Genomic DNA, 14,827 nt, shown 5'->3' with positions numbered 1-14,827 from the left:
ACTATATGCTTGGATGCAGTGCTGCTCAAGGCAGACAGTCAGCAGTAAACAAGTCAACAAAGCAGATCTCTCAGACTGTGATACTTGTTTTTAAGAAAATAACTAGGGCAATATGCGAGCAAGTAATGCAGAGGCTCTACCTGAGATTGAAGGGACAGGAAAATCCTTGCTGAAGTGATAGCCAAGCTTAGAACTAAGGTTTAAAGACGGGAACCAGAACCATGTACAAGGCAGAGCAAAGACCCCAGGGCAAAAGTAATCAAGCGCCCTCCTCCCCCCAAAAAAACCAGGGCACCCGGTAAATAAGGGCAGTAAGGGAAGCCTGGCTCATAGCAAACAGGACTGAGCTCAACATGTTTACTTAGAGAGAAACACGCTGAGGGAGGGGCTGGGAAACTGATGAAAGGAAATCAAGAAGTTTGTTTTCAGTACGCTGAGTTTGAATGGACTACTGACAATCCAGCTGGAAACATCAAGTTGGCCACTGGATAGGCAACCGAAGCCAAGGCAGATGACGGAGCTAGCAATACAAATGTCTCAGGTGACAGGTAGCAGTTACACTTCAAAGCCATGGGACTATTAAGAGCACCTGGAGACAGTTTAGATGGATACAGGGTTTCAGAGCCAATGTCAGTGCATGCCAGATTTGAGAGGCTGAGCAAAGAAGGAGGGTAAGGAAGTGGCCACCAAGGTGAGAGAAAAGCCAGAAGAAAGTGGTGTCCTGGCAAACGAGCGAAGGAAGAGTTTCAAGAAGGAACCAGTGGTCAACTGTGCAGCTGAGAGGACACAAAGTTATGATGAGTAGTCAGGTTCCTAAATCAGCCTACAGACACCGATTTACTACACGATGTGCCCAGACAGAAGACTAAAGAGCTATTCCATCCATTCTTAACCACCAACTACTTAAAAATATCAGCAGAGAAAAATATACTCAAAATCCAACAGAGATTCTTCCAGCAGCTTTAAGGGGCAGAGGCTCCACGGGATACTAGCAGCTTGTTACTTTCTTACACTTCTGCAGCTGCTCAACATAAAGGAACTCTGGTAGATTAATCCTCCCCTAGAACAAAGGCCAAAGCTCCATTCAAGAGGTGGGTTGGCATGACTTACATTTAGCATTTTAAAGTCAGTGACTGCTGGTATTCTCTCTCAAAGTAGATAATCAACTTAGGTTCATTTAAAATGTTAGGCAGTTGTTCTCATTTCCTCTACCTTTCTGTCCTGTTCGGCCTGTATCTCACTCCTGTGATGTTCTAAGGCTTTTGCCACTGCAGAGTCAAATGCCCGCTTTTCTTCCAGCTTTTGCTTCTCCAAGGCTAATGCAATGTGCTGCTTCTCCGTGGCTTTCTGTTCTGCCAGCTCTCTGTTTAGCTGGTCAATGCGACGATGTGCATGAGCCACCAGGGAGTTCAGGTCGTCAGTGGAGAGCTTGTCCGCTACACAGAAACCACATTAAAGTGTTATTATTTCACCACACTTATACATCCACCAGGTAACTTGTTTCGATTGATTATAATTTAACTTTAACAGCTGTAAAGAAAGGCAAAGAGAAGCTAACAATTGAAGAGATTTAGATTCTCCAGTGCAATCAGAAATTCATAGCTCATGGGTGAACAACTAAGGTGTCTTCAATCCCAAGCAAAGTAATTTTGATAGGCCTTCAAGTTCCAGGAACCCAAATTAGTACTTCTTTTCTCCCCTCCTCCCCCAAATGAGTACTTCTAATCTGAACTAATTATAAACTGGCTGAATAACTCACCATAATTTGACTCTAAAGACAAAGCTTACATATACAATCATTTCTATATTTTTTATGTATAATTATGCTTAGTCATAACAGGCATCCAATTAAAGATTCTTTTCTCCCAAAACTCACATCAAATTCTCTCAGATGTTTCCCTAATAAGAGTTTGTACACTTTTTCTTAAACAGAGATATTATCTAAGACAGTCATCTGCAACGAGAGCTGTCCATCAGAATCACTTGTAAAGCTTTAAAAAACACTCATGCACAAAGGTTCTCATTTAGGCTTAACCACTCTCTTTCCCTCGTTTCACACTCCAGAAGTATTCCGATATATTACCACAGATTAAGAATTATGGCTCTAACAGCAAAATACAGAATGTGAAAAAGACTACATAACAAATGACTCAGTTCTATCATAAATACCGTATTTCCCCGAAAATAAGACCTAGCCAGACAATCAGCTCTAATGCGTCTTTTGAGCAAATATTAATATAAGACCCAGTCTTATTTTACTGTAAGACCCGGTTTTATTTTACTATTTTACTATTATATTATTTTACTCTACCAGGTCTTATATTAATTTTTGCTCCAAAAGACGCATTAGAGCTGATTGTCCGGCTAGGTCTTACTTTCGGGGAAACACGGTAGATTGAAAAGCAAAAGACAAAATACGGATAAGAAATTTAACCGATTAAATTCAACATGTGTATCTCTTTTGGATATTGATTTAAACAAAATTGGGGATATCTGAACATTGAATAGACAGTTGATGACATTAAGGAATTATTGTTTTAGGTGTGATATGGTATAATGATTATGTTTTTTCAAAAAACATACTGAAAGTATTTACAAGTAATAGCACATGATATTTGCAATGTGCTTAAAAATAAGAAGTGGGACTAAATGAGACAAAACTAGCCATGTGTTGAAAATTGCTGAAATTGGGTGATAGGTCCATAGGAGTTCATTATATAGTTTTCTACCTACTTTGTAATGTTTGAAATTTTGCAAAATAAAAAAATATGTATACATACACACACACACACACACACACACACACACACACACCCACCCACCCCTACAGGTTTCTGATCACTTGGTGAAATACTTTTGTAGACGAAAGAACATGGATATAAAAAATATCCAAATCAGATTTATCACATGTAACATAATTCTACTTTATATTAGATGGTTTAATATAAGAACCGTAGGCAAAACAAAAAGACTTCAGTCTTTTAAGACTCAAAACAAAAGTCTTTAAACATAAAAGACATATAATGACTCACCTAGGTCAGAAACAGCTACAAAGGAAAAGAAAAACAGTTTGAAAAAAAGGACATACATATTTCAGTTATTAATCATTAATAATTAAATAAGAATAGCCAAAAGTAAACAAGAAGGAATGAGAAACCAGTAGAAAAAGCATATGTTAATACTGGAAAGCAAAATAATAGAGTTTATTTCCTATAATTTAAAAGGATTGTAAGATACTATAAATAGGGTAAGTTCTAACATTTTAGAAAATAAGAGTCATTGATATTAAAAGTAGTTTTCATTTCCAGGGACTCATCTCTATTTTAGCTAAAACTATCAGCTTTGTTTTTACACAGAAACTCTAATTCCATTTGTATTACTTCCGAGAGTATTTCACTAAGACACAGTCCTGACTGTTCTCAGCACCAGGTTTCTACTAACATTTCAAGTAATTAAGAAACTATTCTTTTTGGAAATCTGAAAACAGTGAACTCACACTAAATATGCATTTAACCTCTCCAAATTAAACTAAGAACCATGACCACCTGATTCGACGGTAAGGAAGAGAGAAATAACATTCTGAATAGTTTGGACGCTCCCCACCATGACCACAAGCATCACTGTGAGAACCGTGACACGGGAGGGGAACTGCAGCCTGTATCCTGCCTCTTCTTAACATCCTGGGTATGACCCTGGGATCCAACAAGTTCAAAAATGGGTACTTTTCATCCAAAAGGGCTCGTAATTTCAACCACTTAATCTGGTATTCAATCAAAGAAACAGGAATCTGACCCAATGTTGAAGGAAAAACTAGCAAAGATGGACAAGGTCAGAAATACTATGTCAGTCTCACCATGGCACATAAATATGGCTATATCTATCGTGGTCTATAGGCAATAAAGGAAATGTGCCCTGGGAATACTGACAATTTACAACTTGCACCCATTCTCCCATCCTGGCAACAGCCACATGCACGCTTCCTAATGGTTGGTCCTCCCTTTCCCAGTGATATCTGCTCTGAATATGGTATTTATCATTCATGTTGTTACACTTCACACGTATGCATCTTTAAACAATATATGGTTGTTTTGTATGTTCTTAAGCTTCACATAGTGGTATTCTGCTCCATGTATTCTTCTGCAACCTTTTGCTTTTCTTAACATCTGTGGTTCGAGAGATACAGTTCCGGTTCATTCATTCGCACTGCAATACGTGATGAACATTGAGCTGTTTCCGATTATTCTGCTCTTACAAACAGTGCTGCTATCAATATTTTTGTGAGTATCTTTAGGTATCCATTTGGGTCTTCTTAACCACATACCTAGAAGTTGAACTGTTGGATCAGGGAGTACATACATCATCAACTTCACTAGAAACTGTAACTTATGGTTCAACAAATCAGTTGCTAAATGATACACGTCACTATCATTCCTATTCTCCATTTTCTGCGCCCCTGGCCCACATACTAGATGGCCCATATCACTTTGCCCTTCGATTACTCCAGCTTTTAATCAGCTTCCTTGTCCTTAGGTATCCCTCCCTACACCATCAATCTTATAAAAATGAATTTTCCTCCTCTTTACAATCACCACTCCTCAAAAACCTTAAAGAGGGTCAGGTGCTGCCAATACAAATCAATGAGCCAGAGAACAGTGAGGCTAGTGGGTAAGAATAAAATCCTGGTTCCATCCCCAACCTTGGGCAAATTACTTAACCTCTGTGTCTCGGTTTTCTCATCTATAAAAGGGGTATAATAACACTACTTACCTCATAGGGCTGTCATGAAATTTAAATCAGTTAGTACACATAAAAAAGCACTTAGAACAGGGTCTAGACATAAAATAATACTCAACAGTATTAGCTATTATTATATGTTTGACATTGCTCAGCTATGAGAACACAGAGAAAGTATTAGATAAAGAATTATCACCGAGACATTTATAACTTGGGAAAATAAAATGAGTAAGAGCAAAATAACTGATAACACAAACCAGTACTAACAAGTTTGGCAGAGGTCTTATATGAGTTCAGATTTCAGATGCGAGGATATCTAGTAAGGGCTGGGGTAATCATGGAGCATTTCACTATCTCCAGAGGTTCACAAGAAATCAGTAACAGTGGGAGGAAAATTGTGTGGCTGTGGGCAGGGGTGGAAGGGAAACTTCACCAGATGTCATTTGTCCCTTTTAAATTTTGTATCATGTGAATATATAATCTATTTTAAAAATTAATGAAACAGTAAATGGAGTTTGTGCAAAAAAATAATAATTCAGAGATTATATGGCAGGGGCCTTTCGCTTTGTACATGCTACATTCAAGAAATGTTTTCAACCGTGGTACTACTGACATTCTGGACCAGATAATTCTTTGTTGTGAGGGGCTAATCTGTGCACTGTGGATGTTTAGCAGCCTCTCTGGCCTCTACCTACTACATAGATGCTAGTAGCACTTCCAATGTGGCAAATAAAAATGCCTCCAGACGTTGACAAATGTCCTTCTGGGGGAGCCAACAATGCCTGGGTTGAGAACGACTGCTTTTCTTGTTTTCATGTTTTATAGTGAGCATTTTCAAAATCAGCAAAACAAATTTTAAAAAGTTAAAAACTTCTGAGGCTGGCATGCAAAAATTAAAAATTAGTAGGATTTAGCTTAGTGGGAAGATCCAAGACCAGTATTTTAAATGAGAAAATGCAAATTCCTAAGGATAACACTCATAACTCCACAGACAAAGCCTGTTCTGCCCCGTGAACCTGATTTCAGCCAATCCAGACTCCCTATCTACCAATGTCACATCCATGCCGAGAAGCTTATACTTAATGGATACATAACACAAAAACTAGTGAATAACAATTTCCAAAGGACAAAATAAGGTCATGTGGTAGAGTGACTTGTGGAGGAAGATGGAAGAGGGAAGGTCTATGGGGTGATACCATGTTTCAGTTGTTACCTCAATGAAGCACAGGCCTTGAGAAACTCTGATGAGAGAAACTACAGATATGGCTTAACTGAGCCTGCTCAAGGACAGTCTGTCCATGCTGCCCTCTTTACTAGGTGCTAATCAGTTTGAACGACAATGTACAAACAAGTCACTGTTCCCAGACTGAACTTTGTATGTTTTTCCACAATATGCTCTTTTATAAATCCTGCTTTTATTTTTTGGTTTGACATGAGTATGGTATCTCCCTCTTAAGTGAGTCAACTACATTAAAAAACTAACTGAATGTCTGAGTAATTTTTTGACAGCCTTGCCTCCACTTCGTGCAATTAAATCTCCCTTGCTGACCTTTATGCAGGTAAAATTCCTGTACTGGTCTCTATTGCCTCAGTTCCTAAACCAGCAAGGGTTCCATGATGCAACCTTGACACCTTCAGCCTAGAGAGGCCTCTAACACCGATTCTTCAGATCCTACCTGATGTTCAGTTTCTAACAGACAATGGCATTTAAATAGAATTTTAATTTGCTGAGACTGATAACCTCTAATTCTTACCACATTTACAGCATTTTAGGAAAATGTGACTATTCCCTGCAGTTACGTTGTGTCATTGCTTAATCATTCAAGTTCCCTCAGTCTAAGCTATTTGCAAGGCAACAGCCACACAACCAATTTCCTTTCCACTGCACCGTCCCTGGGTGAATTCTCAATCACAGTGTTGTCACATTGTCACAGAGAAGTCATAAGGCGTGCTTAAGTAGTTCATTATGAATATTTTTTAAGTACCAAAGATTTTGAATAATTTTACATATATGTAATATTCTAATAGAATTGAGGCTATGTTGCTCTCACTTCGATTCCAAAAAAAAAAATTTTTTTTTTGAGTAACAGGGACAGACTGGAATCATAGATTATGGAATTAAACACTGGCTGGAACTTGTGTCCACCATGGCTAAAACCATGAGAAGACTGTCACAGGTGTGCCACCTATCATGGCTGTGACTGAAATAAAATGTTGAAAACACTGTACTATATGCCAAATGAGATATGCATGCCACAGAGGTTTGCACTAGATGAATGGAGTAGAATTAAGTTTAGATTAGTTGATCAGTTGTTAAAAAACAGAAATAGAGAAGTGCCAACACTTCAGTTGTACTTACTCCTCCCTTTCCAACCTGGCGAGACTTCTGGAGTAATACTGTCCAGTTCTCGCCTAAAGTCGTCTCGGGCTTGGACCACCAGCTCATGATACTGAGACACCACCTTAGCCTCAGACTGAGCTGCTTTGACCTGGACAAACACAAGGGGTATGTGGTTAAAGTGAACAAAAATATCACACTCCAAAAATCAGAACTTATATTCACTGATTTATTTACATTTGGTTGGGAATATAGAAACAACATAGAGAGAGAAATCTAAAGCTCAGAAAAAGTAACATAAGCCTTGTCTTTGTTTCCTTCTAATTCTATTCAAATACTAGGGGCAAGCTCCCTCCCAGCTTACTCTAAGCCCCATCCCTTTCTCTGAGCCACCAGAAACTACCCATACAGATCACAAGTGCAGACGGAAGATCGGCTGCATAATGGAAATTTTCAAAAGTGGTAATAACCATGACCAAAAACGTTGCCTATTATAAACAGTATCAATAATACTGAACAATTCACTTTGTGTCCAAGTCAAGTTTTTAAAATTAGTAACAACTAATACACTTTGAAGGGGAAAACGAAGAGATGGTAGGAATTTTATTATTTTCCTGAATTCTTAAAATCCTTTGACTAAAGGATTATATTTAAAAGTAAGAATAGTTGGGCTGGCCCGGTGGCTAAGGTGGTTGGAGCTCGGTGCTCCTAACTCCGAAGGCTGCCGGTTCGATTCCCACATGGGCCAGTGGGCTCTCAACCACAAGGCTGCCAGTTCATTTCCTCGAGTCCTACAAGGGATGGTGGGCTCCGCCCCCTGCAACTAAGATTGAACACGGCACCTTGAGCTGAGCTGCCGCTGAGCTCCCGGATGGCTTAGTTGGTTGGAGCATGTCCTCTCAACCACAAGGTTGCTGGTTAGACTCCCGTGAGGGATGGTGGGCTACGCCCCCCCCGAAACTAGCAACGGCAACTGGACCTGGAGCTGAGCTGCACCCTCCACAACTAAGACTGAAAGGACAACAACTTGACTTGGAAAAAAGTCCTGGAAGTACACACTGTTCCCCAATAAAGTCCTGTTCCCCTTCCCCAATAAAATCTTTAAAAAAAAAAAAAGGTAAGAATAGTTGTAAAAGACATAAAGAAACACACCTTTTGGACCACGTTATCCAGATCAACTATCATGTTGTGAAGTTTTCCCTCTGCAGTGGTTATATGAGATTTGGCCCCAGCAACCTCTTCTTTCTTTGCTTTTTCAATTACACTTTTCATTTTCTCTAACTCTTCTCTGGAAACCAATAAAACAAAACAAAGATTTAGTATTATTCCTTGTCAACTTCATTAAAGAGTTTGAAGTTAATACAACATACAACTGTTTACACTCTATGAAAAAAATATATTTGAAAAACATTATTCAACGCGTTTTGAGTCAGTAGGCAGAAAAGCTTTCCTTGCCAACAACTGAAAACACCTTGGTCGGAAGCTCAATTTACTAGAGTGACCCAGGGAAGTGGTGTGATGTAGAGGAACACAGGCTTCGAAAGCAGGGAGACCTGGAGTCACAGCCAGCTCCGCCTCTCCTTTGCTGCACACGCTTGTATAACAGGGATTAGAAGCAGTTCTGTAAGTACCTGGTATAGTGCCTGCCACATGGAGAGCACTCAATAAATGGCAGCTTTCCAAGGCTTAGGCTGACAACCCTGCCAATGAGAGCACATAAAGAAGGAAAAGCAAGGGAGGGAGGAAGCCAAGAGCTCACTGAGCAAGTAGCCAGGTGCTGGGGAGCCTCACGATTCAGAATGTTTCACAGCTCGTATGGACTGTGGTCTGCCCATCACAACACACAGGCTCAGAGCCCTGACTCATGGTCTAGAGCAGGGGTGCCCAAACTTTTTTCAACGGTTTTCACCAAGGGCCATATGCAGTAAAATACACAAACAGCCGGGCCACTCACTCAAGGTGAAGTACGTATTGCCTCACCTGGTTTATTTAAGTAAACTAAATATATTTTTGGAATTTGCTGCGGGCCAATTAACAATGGATTGCGAACCATAGTTGGCCCACGGGCCGCAGTTGGCCCACGGGCCGCAGTTTTGACATCCCTGGTCTAGAGGGATGTGAGCATAATATCTTAAATCTCTCTCCTAAAAGATATGCTGGCTTCCTTAGAAGGCTTTCCTTTCTCTACCAACAATATATTCAGGAAGAGAGTAAAATTTTGAATGACAAATAACGATTCCACTATGTTGATGAGAACATTTATTCAAATGTAAGTTTCCATCAGCAGAGGGAGATCTTGTACTTGGTTTACTTGCTTGATCCTAATTTTAGCCAACTTCCAGAAATCAAGGTCAAGGTGGCATAAAACTAACTTATTATATTACATAAAACTACTTTAGTAGTTAAGGCAAAGAGATTGTAAGACACTCTCTAAATTTTGACATAACTGCTCAAACCATTCAAGAAAAATCTTAAATTATGGCAGAATCTCAGTAAATCTGTACAGATGCTTCACCTAAGCAATAACCAAAGAACACTGCTTTTTATACAAGATCCCTTATATAGGTTTCTGTCAAATTTATTTTGGGCTAATTATATTCTATTTCCTCTCTCCTTTTCAAATATATATTTCTGATACCAATACAGACCAAGAACAGGTGGAGAAGGGAGGGAAGGTTTTCTCTGCTTCCTCTTTCTATACAGTATACAGATGCTACAAAGAAAATCCAGCCCAAAGAAAGCCACCGGCAGGCCCTAATTACTTGTTAAAGTCCATGAGTAATTACTTGGCTTTGAGAAGGGCATCGGCAGCCTCATCTACTGCCTTTCTGCGTTCCTTCAATGCACCCTCCACTGTGCGCCACTGAGCTGACTTCTTCTCACCTGCAATCTAAACAAAAAGTTTTCATTATTAAATTTTTAGGGGTGATTGCTTCATAAGGTATATAAATGTCTACTGTACACCTGAAACTAATATAATATTGTATGTCAACTGTAATTGGAAAATAAGTTAATTTTTAAAATAAAAAATAAAAGGACCCAAATCCCATCACCATCAAAAAAAGTTTTAATTATGTAAACATGAATAACTGCGATTATTGTCATAGGACAGGACAATATGACCAAACACAGAAACAACTGACATTAAATTCAAAGGTAAAAAGTTATATACAATAATTATCCAGAGCAGGAACTCTTAATGTAAGGTTCCTACTTACAATGTATGGTTAGGCTCAAAGAAATCCATGAATCATCTCCTATCAAGCGCCCACTCCCACATCAAAATTATAAAAGATTGTTGTTTCTATGCATATGGGCATTTTGCAAGGAAAGATATTTCTATTAGATTATCAAAAGGAGATATGAAGCATAAAAAGTTAGTAAGAACAGTAACTTTTCATGAATTATGTTTGTTGACTAATTCATTCTTCAGTGAAGTACAGGTACTTAAAATTTTCTTAACTACAGGCCTGTCTATCAAAATCATAATTTAAGGATAAGTAGAAAGTGTACACATTTGTAGGGCCCTTACTTCTCCAAAACATTATCCTAAAGAATGACCTTCTGTACTTTGTAAGGTGAAAATCAACTAATGTCAACACCCCCACAAAGATGAATTTTATAGAATGTAAAATATATGAAGTTTATATATATATAAACTTTATATATTTCACATTATATATGTATGTGTGTGTGTGTGTGTGTGTGTGTATATATATATATATATATACACATAAAGTTTACATATAGAAATAAAAGTCTCCCTAGAAAATTCCTTAGGCACGTCCAATATGGTTTTGTTCCAGCATTGGAACTGATGGCCACTTCTTCAACTGAGCAGTTAGCTCATATTTAGGAAACACATTGTGCCAAAACCCAAACAATAAACCCCACCCAGAACAGTATAATCCACTCAGTGCAGATGCTCATGCTATGCGACATTAAGAACCCAGATCCCGAAGGCACAGGAGTCCAGTTCCATCCCGCCCCCTTCTGCATTGTCTACACAATGAGTACAATGTTATTAGGAACTCTCTATTTTAAATTATTTTTAAATTAACTATTTTAAGTGATTTTTTTCTCTTCTTCCTTTTACAAAGTGCATATAGTTTAAAGTGAACGTGTTCTGTGTAGATACAAAACAAAACTACCTTATGGTTTATCTTGCAAGTACACTGTGCTAGAACTCTGGAGGTGAACAGGAACACTCTAAATTATCAATGTATAAAAATACTTTTATCTAGGAAAGTTCAATAATTATATTTCAAATTACCCACAGAGGGCACTGCAGGGGCTGTTGCACACTCAGCATGTGACTGTCATCTCGGTAAGGTGTCCTGGGCCACGGATGCCCAGGACATCTTCCCTTGTTAGAAATACAAGTGGTTCTGCCTCTGTCATCTTGGGCCTGCTGCTTTGGGAGAAAGGCTCAGCAAAAGTAATGCCTCTGCTTTGGGTCATTCAGAACCAATTCTCCACACTATGTTCCCACTGACACCTAGCATGGTCTTGTTTTAAAGGTACCTCTATTATCAATGGAAAGTTGAAAGAAGCAAGTCCCTTAAGGCAGGGTTAAACTTGCCACTGGACCACTGTGGCAGTCTGAGGAAGCTTCTCAGAATACCAGTTTTAAATGCTTAAAATGAAAGGAAAAGATTACAAGGAATCCAATTACATTGAAATATGGTCATAAAATAGGTATTTTTTAATGCTCTAAAACAGAAACCAAGACCTAGTGGTAGGACTAATAAATACCCTAATTAAGATGTAGTGATGAACATAAATGATATTTCAGGAGATTTGCAAGTACTATAATGTGATATGAAAATACCCGTGCTTTCTACTCGTGACATAATTACAGGTCCTGCTAACTACTGCTGTTTGTTGCCAATATTCTTAAGTGAAGGAAAAGATTTTGAGGCTAGGGAAAATAAAGATGTTTTCCGTCCTAGTTCAATAAGCCCCTGAAGTCTATCCACAGAACTAACTCCAGGATTAAGAATTCCAACTTTTAGAAGAAAGTTTTGGTACTTTTCTTCTATCTTTTTATCGCATGTTTTTTGTTTTTATATTCTACGTAAATTGTTGCCAAGTGACAAAGCAAATTAATTTTATGGTGTGAATAATGAGATGATGTTTCAGTGAATTGCCACCGTAGCCATCTTGCAAAAAAATAAAAAAATAAAAAGGATGCTAGGTTGGGCCATACCAGTATGTTGTCATGTATAACAAATTTTCCAAGACTCTATAGTATGCTATTAGAAAACCTGGTATTGTGTTAAGAACTCTTTATAACTAACCCAAAAATACTTATAAATCATGTAAGTGTTAATGACATATCTGGAGGCCAAAATGTCTCTCTCTGTTAAAGATTGTCCTGCTTACAGAGGCCCAAGGATAAGCTCTCCTATAAAACAGACACTAGATTTCTCTACAATCAAGCCAAGTGCAACTGTTTGCAAACACCGCTTTGATACAGTAATTCAGCGTGTACCAGTGACCCTGTGCATCTGCAGCTTCTTTTGCTTTTACTAAAAAAAACAGAAGTGGGAATCCATTTCAACATTTCAAAACCTGTGTTCATACAGTTTTCTGACTATTTGGGAGCACTAGCTAATACTCCCTAGTCTAGTTAACTGTCACTGTAAGGTGTTCTTTAGGTGGAAAATCTTGATTGCAATAGATTTCATACTGGCTAATCCACATGCACTACATATTGTGTGTTCCCTGGGAAGAGGCAATACCCTCTTATGCAGCCTTCCACCAAAGTAGTGTCGGATATTTAAAGCTTCAAATCAGTGCCCTTCTGAAGGATATTGGTTTACTTGGGTTCAAATACAACTTCCTGATGCCATGCAATTTCCAGCCTTCCCTCACCTGTACAACCAGCCTATTAAATATTCTGTGTGGTTTCCACTTTCCTGAATGAATTCTGATTGAAATTTTTTTTTTGACTTTGAATAAAACAATTATCTTTAAGTTTTCAAAGGTTGTAGTTTTTGGTTATTTACACCAAAGGTCTAATTTACCTTTTTTTGTGATGTACATAGAAGTAAAACAATGTGAGGTGTGTTTAAATTTTTTAAAAACTACATAGTTATGGTGACAAAGTAACTTTACTGATTATGCATGATCCTGATCCATGCAATTTATAGTTTATGTATTTTGTTCTTTTTTTTTGGGGGGGGGGGGGAATAATTGAAATATTTATTTTATTAAGTCTCTAGTTTACAGAGGGCATCTCTCCATTCATTTAGGCCAGGGGTGTCCAAACTGCAGCCCGCGGGCCAACTGTGGCCCATGATCCATTGTTAATTGGCACGCAGCAAATTCCAAAAATATATTTAGTTTACTTAAATAAACCAGGTGAGGCAATACGTACTTCACCTCGAGTGAGTGGCCCAGCTGTTTGTGTATTTTACCGCAAATGGCCCTTGGTGAAAAACACTGAAAAAAGTTTGGACACCCCTGATTTAGGCCTTTTTAAATTAATTAATTAATTGATTAATTAATTTACTATTAGTTTCAGGTGTACAAAACAACATACTTAGACATTTACACCCCTCACAAAGTGATAATCTCCCCCCCAGTCTACTACCCCTCTGACATTGTATATAGCTGTTATAATACCACTGACTATATTCCTTATGCTGTACTTTACATCCTGTGACTATATATATATTTTTTTGTAGTTTGTTCTTTAAACAACTTAATGTCAAGATATATTTTCATATACTGAATAACTGAATTATGAATGAAAATCTGGGTCCCAGTATTACATTTTTAAATCAGTGTAATTACTTTATTCTTAGAAGTATTCAATCCAAGTTAAATAATCAGCATAAGCATGTAATATAGCTGGAGTTTTAGGGTACATAGGATCTCTCTGTATTACTTCTTACAACTGCATGTCAATCTAAAAGTATCTCAAAATAAAAAATTTTTAAAAATGGTTGGCGATTTAAAAGCAAAAAACAGAAAGCAAACAAATACATTTAAGCAGTATTAACACGAGGGCAAACCTGCATTCTTGTACCGTATCATTGTTGTAAGATAAAACATGTAAAATTTATGAAAAAGAACATTTTTTCTATAGACCATTACTTTTGATTATCTTCCCTTAGTGAGAGAAAGCCAATGCTAAGAGGAAGAAACCAGTTTTGTAACTGCTACCTGTCTAACTGCCTTTGGCTCACCTCCGAGTTGTCCATGGCGGCTTTCAGTATGCTGGAGTGGGCGCTGACGGCCTGGATGGCGGCGTTCTGAGCTACGATGGCCTGCTGAGTGATGCCAGCGGTGTGGCTCAGAGCCTCTTCTAAGCTCTTGGCTAGGGCTGAATAAAAAGAACCATTACAAAGCAGATCTCTCCCCAAACATGACTTTATTTTAAACCTTCACTCTTCTCCTACTTCGTTTTCCACTGCATTTCCCCCGAAGTGTTAAAACAACAAAAAACGCACACATTTAGAGACTCAAAGTTTCATGTAAAAGTACGATAAAATATTAATAATTATTGAATCTGGATGATACCGTGTTTCCCCGAAAATAAGACCTAGCTGGACAATCAGCTCTAATGCGTCTTTTGAGCAAAAATTAATATAAGTAAAACAATAATTTTATTATTTTACAATAATAAATATATTTTATTATATATTATAAAAATTTTATAGTAAAATAAGACCGGGTCTTATGTTAATTTTTGCTCCAAAAGATGCATTAGAACTGATTGTCTAGCTAGGTCTTATTTTGGGAGAA

General features: G+C 38.0%; 1 protein-coding gene across 8 annotated transcripts in view; it reads right to left on the bottom strand.

Moving 5' to 3' along the window:
• Nucleotides 1-14,827, bottom strand: part of IMMT (inner membrane mitochondrial protein) — a 41,474-nt gene that overhangs the window by 4,473 nt on the left and 22,174 nt on the right. For 4 of the 8 annotated variants that reach the window (XM_074332284.1, XM_019749191.2, XM_019749192.2 and 1 more), the window contains 6 exons: nucleotides 14,269-14,405; nucleotides 9,859-9,962; nucleotides 8,225-8,360; nucleotides 7,094-7,223; nucleotides 3,033-3,047; nucleotides 1,213-1,436 (listed from right to left, as the gene is read on the bottom strand). In XM_074332284.1, coding sequence (XP_074188385.1) covers nucleotides 1,213-1,436; nucleotides 3,033-3,047; nucleotides 7,094-7,223; nucleotides 8,225-8,360; nucleotides 9,859-9,962; nucleotides 14,269-14,405 — 746 coding nt within the window. The remainder of the gene's footprint in view (nucleotides 1-1,212; nucleotides 1,437-3,032; nucleotides 3,048-7,093; nucleotides 7,224-8,224; nucleotides 8,361-9,858; nucleotides 9,963-14,268; nucleotides 14,406-14,827) is intronic. The other 4 variants (XM_074332282.1, XM_019749193.2, XM_019749194.2 and 1 more) reach the window with 1 other exon arrangement.

This window comes from Rhinolophus sinicus, chromosome 2 (assembly GCF_057876585.1).
Source record: "Rhinolophus sinicus isolate RSI-liver-muscle chromosome 2, RSI-T2T, whole genome shotgun sequence".
NCBI classification, from domain to species: Eukaryota; Metazoa; Chordata; class Mammalia; order Chiroptera; family Rhinolophidae; genus Rhinolophus; species Rhinolophus sinicus.
This window is presented reverse-complemented; position numbering and strand designations above follow the sequence as displayed.